The 17,149-nt window shown below is 43.5% G+C and overlaps 1 protein-coding gene across 1 annotated transcript in view; it reads right to left on the bottom strand.

Moving 5' to 3' along the window:
* Positions 1-7,142, bottom strand: part of CRKL (CRK like proto-oncogene, adaptor protein) — a 42,544-nt gene extending 35,402 nt beyond the window's left edge. Inside the window, exon 1 of the mRNA XM_046025585.1 lies at positions 6,321-7,142. Within this exon, the coding sequence (XP_045881541.1) occupies positions 6,321-6,631 (311 nt within the window). The 5' untranslated portion in view covers positions 6,632-7,142. The remainder of the gene's footprint in view (positions 1-6,320) is intronic.
* Positions 7,143-17,149: the final 10,007 nt, after the last annotated feature.

Below are 17,149 nucleotides of genomic sequence, written 5' to 3'. Positions count from 1 at the left end.
TATACATATAAATGTATAAATATACAGACTTACTTGAGAAAGAGTGTCACAAGTTGGGGGGGCAGAGGTAGAGAATCCTCAGGCAGAGCTGAGCCCCCACCACCTTTTTCTCCCCTGCTCCTCATCTCTTCTTTCAAGCCTTCGCTGACCCCTCAGTTGATCATTCTTGCTTTTAGGCTTCCAAGGTATTCTATTTAACTTGTTCAATATACTGAACTTCTCAAGAGCTAAAACCTAAGATAACTCCCATTATATGCCTTGAGACTAGTACTGGGCTTTGGTTTAGAGTAGGCTCAAATACAGTGAAATTCCTGCTAATAAAAATAAAATGCCAAAGACATAGGGAAGCATTTCCCATTCCTGTTTCTATCCTTTTTTCCCCTCCTTCTGAAAACACAGAAACTTCAGCACCCCAATTCCCTATATTTGGTTTAATTCTGTTATATAGACAAAGAAATCCTGCATGCCATTTGGTTTGCTGTCCAAGCCTCTTCAGCTCACCACTGTTTCATCCATGCTCTCAGTCATCATTCCAGACTAGTTGCCACATGCCTAATGGCCCCACCTTACTTGGTATGATCTTAGCTCTGATTCTAAAATAATCTGAACTCCCACTAATAAGCACTGTCCCCTTTTACTTATCAGGAACAACTAAAAAATTTTAGCCTGAAGGAAACCTAGAAATAATCTAGTCCAACTCTTTAGGTCAAAAGAAAAATTCTTTCTACGGTTAAAAAAATATATATCTGCATTTGAGTCTTAAATAAGAGAAAAGTCACAAATCAGATGGCTACCAGTACTTTACATGCCCTGGGAACACAACTCTTAACTGGGCAAGCTTCCACTCCCAGCATAATGACCATGTTCTTGTATCTCATCTGAATCAAATTCAACTACTGGTAAGAGGAAAATCAAAGGTTTATTCACAGTACCAAATTCTATGCTAATCAAAATTACTGGTAATCTCCGCCACTCCCAATTCTAGAAGTCCAGATTTGAGTTCCCTCAAATATTTAGAAAAGGGGATGTGGGTGGTGTCACCACGTGGCCCGTGGCATCCTCTGGTCCATGCAGGGTTTGACTTCTGCTTCACAGGTGGGAGGGCTCTCTTCTGGGCACTCAGGTTAAGCTGAGCATCCTTTTCAACTATTCTATCATAGTAAACAGCATGGAAATGGCCTTTTAAAAAAATCTCAGCACCAGGGATGCCTGGGTGGTTCAGTCAATTAAGTGTCTGCCTTCAGTTCAAGTCATGACCTCAGGGTGCTGGGATTGAGTCCCACACTGGGCTCCTTGCTCAGAAGGGAGCTTGCTTCTCCCTCTACCTGCTGTTCCCATTGCTTGCACTCTCTTTCTCTCTGACAAATAAATAAATCTTAAACAAACAAACTCCACACCAGTAACCTTCTCAAGAATATGAAAGGGATTGCCGATTCAATGTTAGTTCTGTGTTACTAAGTACACGAGATGTGCAATGTCTGTTGACAAAAATCAAAGATTTTCTCTAAGGGTCCAACTGCCTCAGTTAAAAAACTTTACTTCTCAGCTTTTCCTCCTAGCCTGCATATAGCTTCATATAAACAAAGCAAGCTATGCAAAACACAGTTTCTAAAACACAGGAAAATGGCTTTCTATCTATCTAAACAATTTACTTAGGAACCTTCTGAAACATTCTGTTGTTAAACTGGAAATCACCTCCATTAAATAAAAAAAACACCAGCACTTACCTGAATGTTTTTTTTTTTTTTAGAAGATTTTATTTATTTGTCAGTGAGAGAGAGAGAGAGAGAGAGAGAGAGATAACAAGCAGGGGAGCACCAGGCAGAGAGGGAAAGGGAGAAGCAGGCTCCCTGCTGAGGAGCCTAATGGCTCCCTGATGCGGGGCTGGATCCCTGAACCCTGGGATCATGACCCCAGCTGAAAGCAGACGCTTAACCAACTAAGCCACCCAGGAGTCCCTACCTGAATATTAACTGTTAAGTTAGTGAACAGAATCTTAAAAATATTTATAATCAAATAAATTGGAGGTGAAAACCACCACAGGTTTTATCTATCAGAACAACTATAATATAAAAATTACACCTTCATCTGGGGTGCCTGGGTGGCTAGGCTGGTTAAGTGCCGAACTCTTGGTTTCGACTCAGGTCATGATCTCAGGGTCTGCTTGTCCCTCTCCCTCTGCTCCTCCCTGGCACTAGCTCCCCTTCTCATAAATAAAATTAAAATCTTTTAAAAAAAAAATTACAACCACATTCTGCAAGAATTCTTTAGGGCCACTCAATCAACAAAAGCCATCTGACATGATATGACACTTTTTGGGGGTAAATTTAAAACCCACTGCAGGAACACCACAGACAAATACAAAGAGCAATTAATAAGATAAACTGAGAGGACACAAAGTTACAAATGTACCAAGTCATCTTTGTCTCTTCCTTTCTCTTCCCTTAACACACCCCCTCCCATTAGCAACATCAATTAACTCCAAAACAGGCACCTCCAAGTCACAGCTCTACACCAGTCAATATGGCCTGTGACAAAAACGTCATCAGCCACCATCCTTTTGCACCCAGATAACAGTGACAACTCCACATCACTCCTGTGCTTCAAACTCCTTCAATGGCACCCACTGCATCTAAAATAAAATCCAATTGCCTTGGGCCGCCTGGGTGGCTCACTGGGTTGAGCCTCTGCCTTCAGCTCAGGTCATGATCTCGTGGTCCTGGGATCAAGTCCTGCATCAGGCTCTCTGTTCAGCGGGGAGCCTGCTACCCTCTCTCTCTGCCTGCCTCGTGATCTGTCAAATACATAAATAAAATCTTAAAAAAAAAATCCAATTGCCTTATCTTCACCATTACATCTCCTAACTCTTCTTATAGAACCCATATATTTAAGCACCACACTTCCAACCCAACAGCTATCTTTCTGACCTCAGGACTTTGTGTAAGCTCTCTTCCCTATTACTGGAAAGCTCTTCCCCCCTTCTTAGCCCAGACTTTCCCAAGGCTTGCCTCTTCTCTACCCTTAGATAGCTTCAGGCCTTCCTTGACCACACTATGTCAGGTAGGTCCCTCCTATTATATTCTCTCTGTTCAGCCTCATTTCCTTCATAGCATTTATTAATGTTGTATTTCATTTATTTTCCTACTTTTTAGTTAGTCTCTTCCAATAAAATGGAAGTTCTATTGTGGAGAAAGTACGTCGGCCATCCATTGTTCTCAGTCCCCATCACTGGGATATAACATATATATATATTTTTTTTTATATATATTTATATATATAAAAAACCAGCTGGGCGACTCAGCTGGTTAAGTGTCTGCGTTTGGCTTGGGTCATGATCCCAGGGTCAGGGGATAGAGCCCCACACTGGGCTCCCTGCTTAGTTGGGAGTCTGCCTCCTCCTCTCCACCTGCCTCTCCCCCAGCTCATACTCTTTCTCCCACGCAGGCTCTGTCTCTCTCAAATAAATGAAAAAAAAATTTTTTTAGTTCATTTGACAGAAAGAGACACAGCAAGAGAGGGAACACAAGCAAGGGGAGTGGGAGAGTGGCAGAGAGATACAATAACCAAGGAATATCCCCAGGACCCTGGGATCACAACCCAAGCTGAAGGCAGAGGCCCAACAACTGAGCCACCCAGGCGCCCCTCAAATAAATAAAATCTTTTTAAAAAAATATAAAACTAAATGTTGCGGAACAGTCCAATAAAAAAGATCAGACTGGAAAACAAACACCAGTCCTTAAGTTCCAAGGAAGTCATACAATCATAATTTTTCACTAAGCAAAATTTAAAAAATGAACTTTTAGCAAAAGGGTACGAAACTCTGGCCTAATGAGTTCAGTTTTGATGTCTAAACCACTTAAAGTATCTTGTTTGAGGTGTGAAGAGGCATTAAACTGACTTCCATTTGGCCAAGACTTTACAGGGTACCTCTAGTTTTCTATAAAGTCTGAAAACCTATCAAACCAATCTTCGAATTTTAGGCTGGGGGAGAAAATCCAAAGATTAAGAAAGTAAATTCAGTCCAGATCGAATTCAAACAGAATTATGATCATCGTCCTGAGATACCAGTGGAATATAAAAACCTAAATTACGGCAACATGCCTGGGGCAGAAAGTGGAGAGGAGGAGAAATAATTACAGCTGCGTGTAAGTGGAGGGTCAGGGAAAAGGCCCTATTATTTGAGGGGCCTGGAACAGCAGTTAAGATTTTTTTTTTTTTTTTTTTAGATTTTATTTATTTGATAGAGATTACAAGTAGTCACAGAGGCAGGCAGAGAGAGAGGAGGAAGCAGGCTCCCCGCTGAGCAGAGAGCCTGATGTGGGGCTCAATCCCAGGACCCTGAGACCATGACCTGAGCCGAAGGCAGAGGCCTTAACCCACTGAGCCACCCAGGCACCCCAGCAGTTAAGATTTCAATAGGTGAGGTGAGGAGTGAGGTGGGGTTAAGCAGTCAACCTAGAGCCAGCAGCCCAACCAACAGCTGGAGCAAAGGTACAAAGGTGTGAGAAAGTAGGCAGGAACAGCTATCAGGGATTAAATGAGTTGCTTAATGGGACTGCACTAAAGGAAGAACAAGGTGGGGGACGGGGAGGAGGACAGGCATCCAAAACAGAAAAGTTATGTCTGGTATCTGGAAAGGCCCATGTATGAAAAATGTGGAGTTGTTTTTGTTGGTAATGAAAGCCACCGCAGCATACTCCTTTTTCTCTCTCTAGAAGGAGATCAAACCATTTACCTCGCACATTCTGAAACAGCAGTACTGTAATACCCGTCACCTCAAAGCAAGCACAATGCCTTGCACATAGCATGGCTTAATAAATGCCTGAAATTAATGCTATTAATTCATCTCTATGAGTTGGAGAAGTAATTCACTGAAATATATTAAAAATCTCATAGCTGGTTCTAATATTTTCTCCAACCCCTCATATCAGAATATACTGTGCTCAAAGTTGACTCCAATTACCAGCATCTCTGGGGACCTGGAGATTTCACCAATCAGATTCTTGGTGCCTAGGTCTTTGTTATACACTATTTGATTTATAATCACTTTCTCTCAGTTTTTAAAGTCCATTTAGTTCAGCAGTTAATCTTACAGTCATTATACTGTCATGGCTCTGTTTCCTCTTATTCCACGGAAGCAACATTTACGCATCTAGTGGGTGCTCCTTAATTATCATAGCTCTTAATGGTTAAAGCTCAGAGGAGTATCTTCTCAGCAAATCTATAAAGTCAGAAACACCTCATTCCAAAAATGAGCACCCTATCCTTTCAAAACATAAGTTCAAGAAGCAAAATGGGCAGTAAAATACCTTTCATTTAAAAAAAATTCCAGGCAATTTCTTCAGTTCAAATTTGGCATAATTTAAATAAAAGAAACGTGATAAAACACTGAAGGCAAATTAAAGCAAATCATCAAATAAAATAATTCATTTTACTTGAAAAAGAGGACCTAGATGCTTAACTCTACTAAATCTTTAAGACTTACAAATGTACAAAACGTACGTCTTAAACTAGGATAGAATTAAGACGGTGTGGCTCAAAAATTTCCCTTTGTTATTAACATTCTAGCTTTATTACTCCTTAGAATTTAATCAAATGAATTTCTGGCCTATTAATGGTCCAGCTTGGGGTAAACTACAAAATAAAAACTCAAAAATATATCCTCGCTGAAGCCGGTGCACCTTCTGTAACTACAAAACAAAAGGTGTCTGGTGTTAATTCAAACCTGGCACCAAGGTATCAATATACAGTTCTGGTATTTCTTTCATTTTTTTTAATACAGTTCTTATATTTCACCGTTAAAGGTTTTGTATCTATAAAGACTTAGGCATTTTCATTTGTTGACTGTTCCAAAGGCTGCAGACCAAGAGTTCTTAAACTGGAGCAGGGAGCCCAAGAACCTTGAATGGTGTGTAAAGTTGTGTGTACGTGCATTTTTAGGGAGGGGGAAATGCCACAGCTACCTTAAGATTCTCAAAGAAGTCTGTGGTCCAAAAAAACGTTTAAAAACAAAAACTCTTTAGTAGGATACCCCAATAGATAACGTGACTAAAGGCAAAAAAGCGGGCATTTTAGCTATGCAACCGCCGTTTAACAGATTTAAAACGCATCCCCTCATCCAGTGACCCAGATCCTGACACTATTCTTCCGTTCAGAACGCCTTCTGGAAAATCATTTGGTTCAGAATGGGATGAAACGGGTTCAATCACCCACCCCCACCCCCCACTCTTCGATCCCAAGCGAACCAGCCCCTGCCATTCTCTACCCTCCTCCGCGGTCGGAGCCGGCAATGCGCCCGGGAAGGGCGGGCGCTAGCGTACCTGGGTGCGGGCTCGATTAGGGTGGTGGTGTCCAGGTAGTGAATCTTGTAGAACTCCAGCAGGGCCGGCAAGTGATCAAACTCCTGGTCCCCGATCTTAAAACGGCGGTTGGGCAGCGAGTTGATGATGTAGTGGGAGACCCGCGAGTTCTCGGACACGGACAGCACATAATCCCCGGGGCAGGTGGAGGAATCGCGAACTAGGAACATACCGTGGCGCTGCCCCTGGAGCCGGGTCTGCGCCTCCTGGCGAGACACCGGCCCCATGTACCAGGCAGAGCGGTCTGAGGAGTCGAACCTAGCGGAGGACATGGTGTCGGACCGCGGCTCTGCGGCGATTCCGGGCGGCGGCTGCGCTCGTCTGTTCTGGACACCTTTGCCCGACAGACGGCTTTGCGGCCAAGGAAGGGCCTCTTGGCACACCTCGAGGCGCAATTAGAGGGCCGAGCCAGCACCTTCCTCTCGGCTCCGGGCCCGCAGCATCCTCCGCCGCCGCCCGCCTGCGCCGGGGCCGCCTCACGGAGGGAGCCGGCCGGAGGAATGCAGGGCACAGCCCGAGGTCGGGACGGGAGAAGCCGAGCCGCAGCGGAGGCCGCCCCGGGGTTCTCGGGCTGCCTGGCGTACCGGGGGTGCTTTCAGTCACTCCTGGCCCGGAACGCGCCGACTCCACGCCCCCCACACGGCTCTGCAGTGATCCCCGCCGCCACACGAAGCACCGGACTCCCAGGAGCGTCGCGCCTCCGGGGCGGTTTTTGCCCAGCCCGTTCCCAGGAGCCACAGCAACAAAATGGCGGACGCGGGAGAAGCGGCCGGCCACCTCCCCCTCCGCCCAGCGCCCTCGATCTGCGCACGCGCGAGCTCTGGCTCCCAGCTGCCGCCCGGGCCCTCCTCGTGACGTTGCATGGCGCGGCCAATCAGGAGCACAGTGGTGACGGTAGGGGCTTGCGCCGCTTTCAGCAGCTCCCGCGTTCCGGCAGCAAGCGGAGGAGGCGGAGGAGGCGGAGGAGGCGGAGGAGGGGGAGGGGGGTAGTGGGGGTGGCGGGGGTAGCGGAGGAGGCGGGGGTGGCGGAGGAGGAGGTGGTGGCTGCAGCCACTCCCTTCCTGGGCTGCGGTGCGCCGCCGGGGGCGCTGACGCTGCGGGCTGGCCCTGCTCTGGCAGGAAAACAGCTGGAGTCGAGAGGCAGCGGCATTTCGAAAACCTGATCAGCGAACAAAGCATAATGAGCATGCCGAATCTTTCTGGCCTTGGAGGCGTGGCACTGAGGTGACTTGGCTGGCTGAAGGGCTCAGGGGAACCCGTGCTGGGGGAGACACACGGGCGGACAGGCCTGAGTGGGTCCAAGGGGCTCTGGTAGGAGATGACCGCGGTGGCTTCGGGGACCAGCAGATAGGGACCAGTTGACCTAGACCCGAGGTGGCCAGATGTAGGCCAAGGGACCTAGAGTGGCCAGGAGACTCGACAAGCACAAATAGTGGTTTGTGAAGGTTGGATGGAAAGGATTAAGTGATCTAGGAAGTCCACCGTCTGGTGCAATCTGGCTATCATTAGCTCTTAAGTGATAAGTAAAATGCAGACTCCTCTGGGTGTGGCCTGAAGACCTAGTAGGCTCCGAATTCTGCTGTTTCTCTAGTTAATCTTCTCGCATTCCCCCTGGCTGACCCTGTTCCTGCCAGGTCCGTGTAGCCTGTTTCCCCGCCCTGCACCCCGCACTAGAATGAAATTACCAGAGAGCTAGGATCTTGTCTGTCTTGTTCACTTCTGGGCCTAGCACAGCGTCTGGACCTGACCTGATGCTGAAATATTTGTTGAATGATTGAGTATTGAGAAAAACTACCAGGGTATTGGTGCCCGGTTATTGGTAGCACCACCCCTGGAACTGGAGAGACAGGAAAGCATGTCCAAGAAGGGAGGGGCAGGCAGTACAAACCTATACTTAGATTCCTTTGCCAATGGAATTTCATTTTGGCCGTTTGCATCCCTCACCGTTGGACATATACTAGATTCTAGGTTGGTGGGTGATATCCATCTTAGGGTAAGCTAAAGGAGAAGTGTCAAGTTTTAGTGCCTTTTGTGACTCATCATAAGTAGATTTTCATCCCCCACCCCTATACTGTCATGTTGTATTATTCTGAGGTATGATTTAAACAACTTAAAATTTGAAGCTGACTGTTTGGATTCAAATCCGGCTCCCGGCTGACTACCTGGGTTACCCTGGGCCAGTTACTTAATCATTCCATGGCTCATATATTAAACAAGCTAATACACGTAAAATGCTTGGAATAGTGCCTGATACCTACCCCCCCACCCCGCTCTCAAATAAATAAAATCTTAAAAAAAAAAAAAGAATAGTGCTTGACATTATTAAACATCATATGAGATTTTTATTATTGCTCTCTCTAAAATGAATAAAATCTTTTTTAAAAATAAAAAAATAAGATTTTATTTATTTATTAGAGAGAGTGTGAAATGGGCAGAGGGAGAGGAAGAAGCAGACATGTTGCTGAGCTCCATGCAGTTTCATCCCAGGACCCTGAGATCATGACCTGAGTGGAAGGCAGGTGCTTAATTAACTACACCATCCAGGAAGCTTTTCTTATTTTATTTTTATTTTTTTAAGCTTCTGGCTCACTAACATAATTTCTTCTACCTCTCTAAATATACCTTCTTGTTTTTTTGTTTTTTAGATTTTAGTTATTTATTTGTCGGAGAGAGCACAAATAGAGCTACAGGTGGAGCAGGCAGAAGGAGAAGCAGGCAGAGGAAGCCTGATAACGGGACTCGATCCCTGGACTCTGGGATCATGAACTGAGCCGAAGGCAGACACTTAACAGACTGAGCCACCCAGGGGTCCCTTTCTTGGTCTTTTTGATAGCACCTTTCTCTCCAGCCTTTCTGTGTAGAAGCTCATCCCTTAATATCTCTACATCTTCTCCTTTGATAGGCTAATCATGAAAGCTTTAGGAGTCACCTATTGGTGACTCTGAAACACAGATATTCTAAAAGTAGAACAAAATCTGGCCACCCCCTATGATTTCTGTCAAACCACTGTGGTCATGGCTTAAGTTCTTACCTCATTCCATTGTGATCGCTCGTAAGCTTCTCTCTCTTCCTAATTCGAGCATCTGGAGGCCTGCCCACTTTTACTACTACTATTACTTTTTGTATTCCCAGTGCCTAACACAGTGCCCAGCACATAATATATGCTTAATAAATAGTGTTTGAATGTAGGTGGATAAAAATGAGAAGCCAGGGAAAAATGAAGATTGATTGTAGTGAAGGTAAAGAGAGCATGTTACTCTTTCCTGTTAATTAACATAATAACTGTATTTCAAATAGTTATTTGGACCTGATGTTTAGCTCTATATCAACCCCTGTGTTCAAGACAAGCTTCCATTTGGATTAAATTGTGCCTTTCAGCTTCTCCTTTTCTATCAGTTGTGTCAGTATTTTTCTAATTTGCAGGGTCAAATCTGAGACATCTTTTACTTAACTGAAGAACTCAATAATACCTAGTTTATACAGTGCTTTCCAATTCGCAAAAGTTCACATAATACATTATTTTACTTACTCCAACCAACGTCCCATGAAGTCCTTTTTTATAAATGTTCCAGAAGCTCAGAGAGGTTAAGTGACTTGCAGCCATAAACTATTATAAATTATGTAATTTGCAGGGGGCAGAGCTGGCACTCTTTTTTTTTTTTTTTTTTTTTGACAGACAGAGATCACAAATAGGCAGAGAGGCAGGCAGAGAGAGAGGAGGAAGCAAGCTCCCTGCTGAGCCGAGAGCCTGATTCGAGGTTTGATCCCAGGACCCTGGGATCATGACCTGAGCTGAAGGCAGAGGCTTTAACCCACTGAGCCACCCAGGTGCCCCCAAGAGCTGGCATTCTTAAGGCAGGTCTTCTGACTCAAAGTCCGCTTTACCGTCACACAACTGCCTATAATTCAGTCCATTTTCTTTATTTCACCTATCAGGAAACTGAAGTCTTCCGAAGTAAAGTTTAGTACCAGGAAGGAACATCAGTCTCAGAATACAGAAGGGTGGTTGGATGTGCCCCCAGTTTGGATTTCAGATACCACCATCATTCTACTGCCAAAGTGCCATGATCCCCTCTTGAAAAATTTCTCTTACAGATGGATCAGATTTTCTCCTTTTGCTTCAGAAAGTCCACTGCAGAATGGACTGGATAAAGGTAGAAACAAGAATGTCCCTCTGTTGATAATTGTTGAAGCTAGGTGACTTGATGTGTGTTTGGGGCAGGATGGAGAGGGCTAAGATAATATTCTACTTTTGTATATGTTTGGAATTTTTCACAATAAATTTTTTTAAGTGTTTTTCTTTGCTCTTAGCACTGCTGAGACGAGTTAAAAAAATCCAGAAAACAGGGGCGCCTGGGTGGCTCAGTGGGTTAAGCCTCTGCCTTCAGCTCAGGTCATGATCCCAGGGTCCTGGGATCAAGCCCCACATCGGGCTCTCTGCTCAGCAGGGAGCCTGCTTCCCCCTCTCTCTCTGCCTGCCTCTTTGCCTACTTGTGATCTCTGCCTGTCAAATGAATAAATAAAATCTTTAAAAAAAAATCCAGGGGCGCCTGGGTGGCTCAGTGGTTTAAGCCACTGCCTTCGGCTCAGGTCATGATCTCAGGGTCCTGGGATCGAGTCCCACATCGGACTCTCTGCTCGGCAGGGAGCCTGCTTCCCTCTCACTCTCTCTGCCTGCCTCTCTGCCTACTTATGATCTCTCTCTGTCAAATAAATAAATAAAATCTTTAAAAAAAAATCCAGAAAACATTTCTAGATGCTAAGATAAAATAAAATGGAAATGAATGGAGAAGCAACAAGGAAGCATTTAGGGGCACCTGGGTGGCTCAGTTGGTTAAGCGTCTGCCTTCAGCTCAGGTGGTGATCTCAGGGTCCCGGGATGGGGCCCGACTTCCTGCTCCTTGCTCAGGGACTTCCTGCTCCTTGCTCAGCAGGGTGTCTTCTTCTTCCTCTCCCTCTGCACCCCCTCCCCAACTCCTGTTCTCTCTCTCTCTCTCAAATAAATAAAATCTTAAAAACAAATAAGGAAGCATTTAAAAGGGGGGGGACTATAACATAAAGATTTGTAATTCTGCCTGAGCTTGCTCATTCCAAGGGTTTCCAGATGGCATTTTATTTTTCTTCTAAGAAAATGACAATCTAGACTCAAAGGACTGACAAGGCTTTTCAAGCACCTTGTTCAGATTCCTTAAGGCTCTCTCTGTAGAGAGGGAACAATTTCAGGACCTACTGTTGACTTTGTTCTGCTCTGTCTGGGCAGGTCTAATCCCTCTGGTGATGGTTAAGGCCAGGCAGTGTTCCTATGTTGTTGCCTTACCAAAGACATGAGAACAAGTATCTGTCCCTTTGTCCTGCCCTTGATTCTTTGCCAGCAATAATTCTGAGAGTAGAAGAGACATGACCATATAGGTGTGGATACTTGATAAATTTACTTCATTGACTTCATAAGGTTAGCAGTTCTAAGATGCTTTCTCTACAAGGACTGGTTGACCTGCTGAGTTTCCTTTTCTTTTTTTTTTTTTTTAAAGATTTTATTTATTTATTTTTCAGAGAGAGAGAGACAGCACACGCACACAAGCAGGGAGAGCGGCAGGCAGAGCAGGCAGAGGGAGAAGCAGGCTCCCTGCTGAGCAAGGAGCCAGATGTGGGGACTTGATCCCTAGACCCTGGGGATCATGACCTGAGCCAAAGGCAGATGCTCAACTCACTGAGCCACCCAGGCATCCCACCTGTTGAGTTTCTACTGGATTTATTAACCTTTTTTTTTTTTAAGCTCTTTTCTTCCTATGCAATAAATTTTCTGTTATCAATTTTTCTCAGTCACTCTTCTCCCTTGTTTTACATGTATTTCTTTTTTTTAAAGGTTTTATTTATTTATTTGACAGAGAGAGATCACAAGTAGGCAGAGAGGCAGGCAGAGAGAAAGAAGGAAGCAGGCTCCTTGCCGAGCAGAGAGTCCGGGACTCAACCCCAGGACCCTGAGATCATGATCTCAGCTGAAGGCAGAGGCTTAACCCACTGAGCCACCCAGGCGTCCCTTTACATGTATTTCTAAGTTTACCTCCCTAAAACAAAAAAGGAGCTCATTGATGATTTCTCCCTCCTATTACTTTGCTACTACAATACTAATAATGTTCATATCCCCATTATAATTTTCTGTACCAAGCTATTTAAAATATCAACTTAATCATTTCTTTCCAAGAGTGATCTCTCTGAACTAGGCTTAGCTGCCATATCCAGAAGCTCTACGGGCCACTACAGAAAGCATTGTCCCACTTTATTCTAGTGATTTTTTTTTTTTGAGGTTGTATTTTAATTTTTTTTAGTAATCTCTACACCCAACATGGGGCTCAAACTCATGACCCTGAGATCCCAAGTCACATGTTCTTCTGACTGAGCCAGACAGGTGCCCCTGTTCTAGTGTTTTAAAGTGTGGTCATGTTCTCCTTGCCATTTTCTAATGTAGTTGTAATTGCTCTGTTGTCTCTTTTATATAAAGTTCACTTTCTTATCATTTAGTTACTTGTGGGCTGGATGGCATATTTTCTTGTTTCCCCTGGATTTTAGAGCACTCTGGAATGTCATTAGTAATATTCTGAGCAGGATGATCCTTCCACGAGAGGACTTAAAGTGCTTAGTTCAGAGAAATCAGTTCCATTCAACTCTTTATGGCATGGGGAGTTGGGGGGGTACCATATTTTTCTGTAAAGGGCCAGATAGTAATATTTTAGGCTTATGCAGGCCAAGAGGAAAATCAACAGTATTATTTATGTAGGTACTTGTATAACAAGAGAAAAAAATTCCTACAAATGTGTTAAATCAGGGCGCCTGGGTGGCTCAGGGTTAAGCCGCTGCCTTCGGCTCAGGTCATGATCTCAGGGTCTTGGGATCGAGTCCTGCATCGGGCTCTCTGCTCAGTAGGGAGCCTGCTTCCCTCTCTCTCTCTCTCTCTCTGCCTGCCTCTCTATCTACTTATGATCTCTCTGTCAAATAAATAAATAAAATCTTTAAAACAACAACAACAACAACAACAAAACAAATGTGTTAAATCAAATTCAAAATATAACAGTAATTGAGGGGGGACCTGGGTGGCTCAGTGGGTTAAAGCCTCTGCCTTTGGCTGAGGTCATGATCCCAGGGTTCTGGGATCGAGCCCTGCATCGGGCTCTCTGCTCTGCGGGGAGCCTGCTTCCTCCTCTCTCTCTCTGCCTGCCTCTCTGCCTACTTGTGATCTCTGTCAAGTAAATAAATAAAATCTTTTTTAAAAAAGTAACAGTAATTGAGTATAACTTTCTTATCATCCGTGTACGTGAATGAGAAGAATGGAATTCTTTGGGATGACATTTTGCTTAATTGGGTTCAAGGTTGGTGCTCCGTATGATCACGTATTGAGCTATTAATGACGATCTGTAATGAGACTTTACATATATCATCTTTGAAAATGTCTCCATCCAAATGGTACGGCCCATGTTGCTATCAGTCCATGAGCATGATTTTAGTTGAGCATATTTATTGTTGAAAGGCATGTACAGAATTCTGCTAGATTCTTCTCCCAGTGTTTGCCTTTTAGGCTATTATTACATTGCAGATTAGTCATTTGCATTTGAAGGTTAGGTGGAAGCTCCTCAATTGCACAATTAAATGGATTTTGAAATATGGAAATTTCCATTGCACTTGACATCAAGGTCTGGAGATATTGCTTCTTTTTTTAATTTTTGGCATTACAGGAAGTATATAAAGCTGTTTCACATTCTTTGTGATTCAAAACATTATTGGCAAAATGATTGCTACTGTATACACTTCACATATGAGCACTGTTCTGCTCTGTAATTTTAGCTTGAATTCATTGACAAACACTATCAAGCCTGTAGCAAAAGCCAATTCCCAGTTATTCAGTAATGATGGTTTGGAATATTTCTCTGTTCTGAAAATTTTCAAATCTTGGCTCTAAGCTGGGGGAAAAAACTGCAATAAAACTTTATCACTGCTAAGCCATCAAAATGCTATAGAGTAGAGCAAGTCACAATATTCAGCTTCTATCTCTGACAAAACTTCATAGACCTGTTGATGGATAAATACAACAGCAAATGAAGTTCAGTGTTGATAATTCTAGTTCAATAACATATGATAGATTCCAATATTTTCTGCAAATTAGTTGCTGATGAGTAATTTGAGTCCAGTGAAGAACCATAGGCTCTAAAGGTCTTATCTCTTCTAGACCTTTATAAATTTATCCAACTAAGCCTTCTGCTCCACAAAGTTTTACCTCCATCAATTAACACATCTTAGCAGATTCCCCTTCAGGTTATATCTTATGAGTGTTTTCTCAAATTTTTCAAAAAGTATTCTTGCCTGTTGTTGTTCCATGCAGATTCCTCAAAGAGTCTTATTTTTCAGTGACTTCAAACTTGGCATTGACGCCTCAAACAACAGCAACTGAGCACTGTTGGTAACATCTCTCATCCCATTGAAAATCATCAAGGAAAATCACTCAATATCATTGGTTTTTTGGTTTTGTGTGTTTTGGTCAGGAACATCTTATCTATGTCCTTCCTTTGCCCAGAAGGACTTCAGTGTTGCTATAGCTGAATATAATCTAGATTTACAGATGACTTTGCCTTTCCTTCTTGTAAGCAACACATTGTGTGTGTGTGGGGGGGGGGTTAAAGTTTTCTTTTCTGATATTGTCAGAGTGACAAGAATGTGAATAATTGTCCCATTTTTCCAATTTAAAAAAAATTTATTTACTTGTTTAAGTAGTCTCTACACGCAATATGGGGTTTGAATTGTCAACCTCAAGATTAAGAGCCAACTGAGCCAGCCAGGCACCCCCATGTTTTATGTTTTTGACGTCATATTTTGCTTTTTTTCTTAAATTAATTTTTTAGAGGGGGAGGGGAAAAAGGAGAGGGAGAAAGAGAACCCAATGCAGGGGTCCACCCTTGGATCCTGCTTGCCAGGCAACCCACGTTTGACGTCTTTTTATCTTGTGTATCCCTTAACCAATTATGGTCATCATAGTAATTTTTAATACTTTCCTATTTTAGCCTTCATAAGTGCCTTTATATTTACCTTTCCAGTGAGATTTCTTCTTTCATGTTTTCTTGTTATTAATTAGGGTCTTTTCTTTTCATCTTAACATTCCTTATAAGGTCCTTTTTAGTGGTGGTGCTTGTGCTTTAGCTTCTGCTTGTCAGGAAAACTTCATCTCTCCTTCAATTCTGAATAATTGTGCTGGGTAGAGCGCTGTTTGTTGGAAGTTTTTTTTCTTTTTTCTTTTTTTTTTCCTTTCCTTGAACATATCATGCCAGTCCTTTCTGGCCTGCAAAACTGCTGCTGCTGCTTTAAAAAAAAAAAATTTTGGGGCGCCTGGGTGGCTCAGTGGGCTAAAGCCACTGCCTTCAGTTCAGGTCATGATCCCAGGGTCCTGGGATTGAGCCCCACATCAGGCTCTCTGCTCAGCAGGGAGCCTGCTTCCCTTCCTGTCTCTGCCTGCCTCTTGGCCTACTTGTGATCTCTACTGTCAAATAAATAAATAAAATCTTTTTTAAAAATGACAACCTATATATAAATAAATAAATAAAAATTTTAAAAAAAGATTTTATATATTTGAGAGAGAGAGAGAGGGAGCATGGGCGCGAGGCGGGGCAGAGGGAGAGGGAGAAGCAGGTTCCCTGCTGAGCAGAGAGCCCCACAAGGGGCTCAATCCCAGGGTCCTGGGATCATGACCTGAGCCAAAGGCAGATGCTTAACCAACTGAGCCACCCAGGTACCCAGGCCTGCAAAGCTTCTTTTGTAAAATTTGGGGATAGTCTAATGAGGTTTCCCTTGTACAAAACAAGTTGTTTTTCTCTTGCTGCTTTTAACATTTTTTTTCTTTAATTTTGACATTTTAATTATAATGTGTCTTGCTGTGGGTCCCCTTGAGTTTATTATATATGGAACTCTTGGGCTTCCTGGATCTGGATGTCTGGTTACTTTCCTGGGTTAGGGAAGTTTTCAGCTATTATTTCTTCAAAAAATATTTCTGCCTCTTTCTCTTCTTTTTTTTTTTTATATTTTATTTATTTGACAGAGAGAAATCACAACTAGGCAGAGAGGCAGGCAGAGAGAGAGGAGGAAGCAGGCTCCCTGCGGAGCAGAAAGCCCGAAGCGGGGCTCGATCCCAGGACCCTGGGATCACGACCTGAGCCGAAGGCAGTGGCCTTAACCCACTGGGCCACCCAGGCGCCCCTGCCTCTTTCTCTTCTTGACTCCTTCTGGGAGTCCTACAATGCAAATGTTAGTCCTTTAGATGTTATCCATAACTCCATTATGCTGTCTTTACTTTTTTTCTTTTTTCTTTTTGCTGCTCTGATTGAGTTCTGCTGCACTGTCTTCCAGTTGACTGATTCTTTCTTCTGCTTCATCTAGTCTGGTGATAAACCCTGGTGTATTTCTTATTTCAGTTACTGAATTCTACAGCTATTTGACTTTATTTGGTGCCTATATTTTCCATCTCTTTGTTGAAATTCTCACCGTGTTCATCCATTCTTCTCCCCAGTTTGGTGAGCATCTTATGACCCTTACTTTATACTCTTTATCAGGGAAATTACTTCTCCCTGTTTCATTGAAGTTTTTCCCCCCTGAGGTTTTATCTTGTTCTTTCATTGGTATATATTCCTCCATTTCTTCATTTTGCTTGACTCTCTCCGTTTCTGTACAGTAGATGAAACAGCTACCTCTGACAGTCTTGAAACAATGGCCTCATGTAGGAGTTAGTTCTTGTCATTCAAACCTCCCCAGCTCTT

This window comes from Meles meles, chromosome 12, assembly GCF_922984935.1.
Source record: "Meles meles chromosome 12, mMelMel3.1 paternal haplotype, whole genome shotgun sequence".
Classification (NCBI taxonomy): Eukaryota; Metazoa; Chordata; class Mammalia; order Carnivora; family Mustelidae; genus Meles; species Meles meles.
This window is presented reverse-complemented; position numbering and strand designations above follow the sequence as displayed.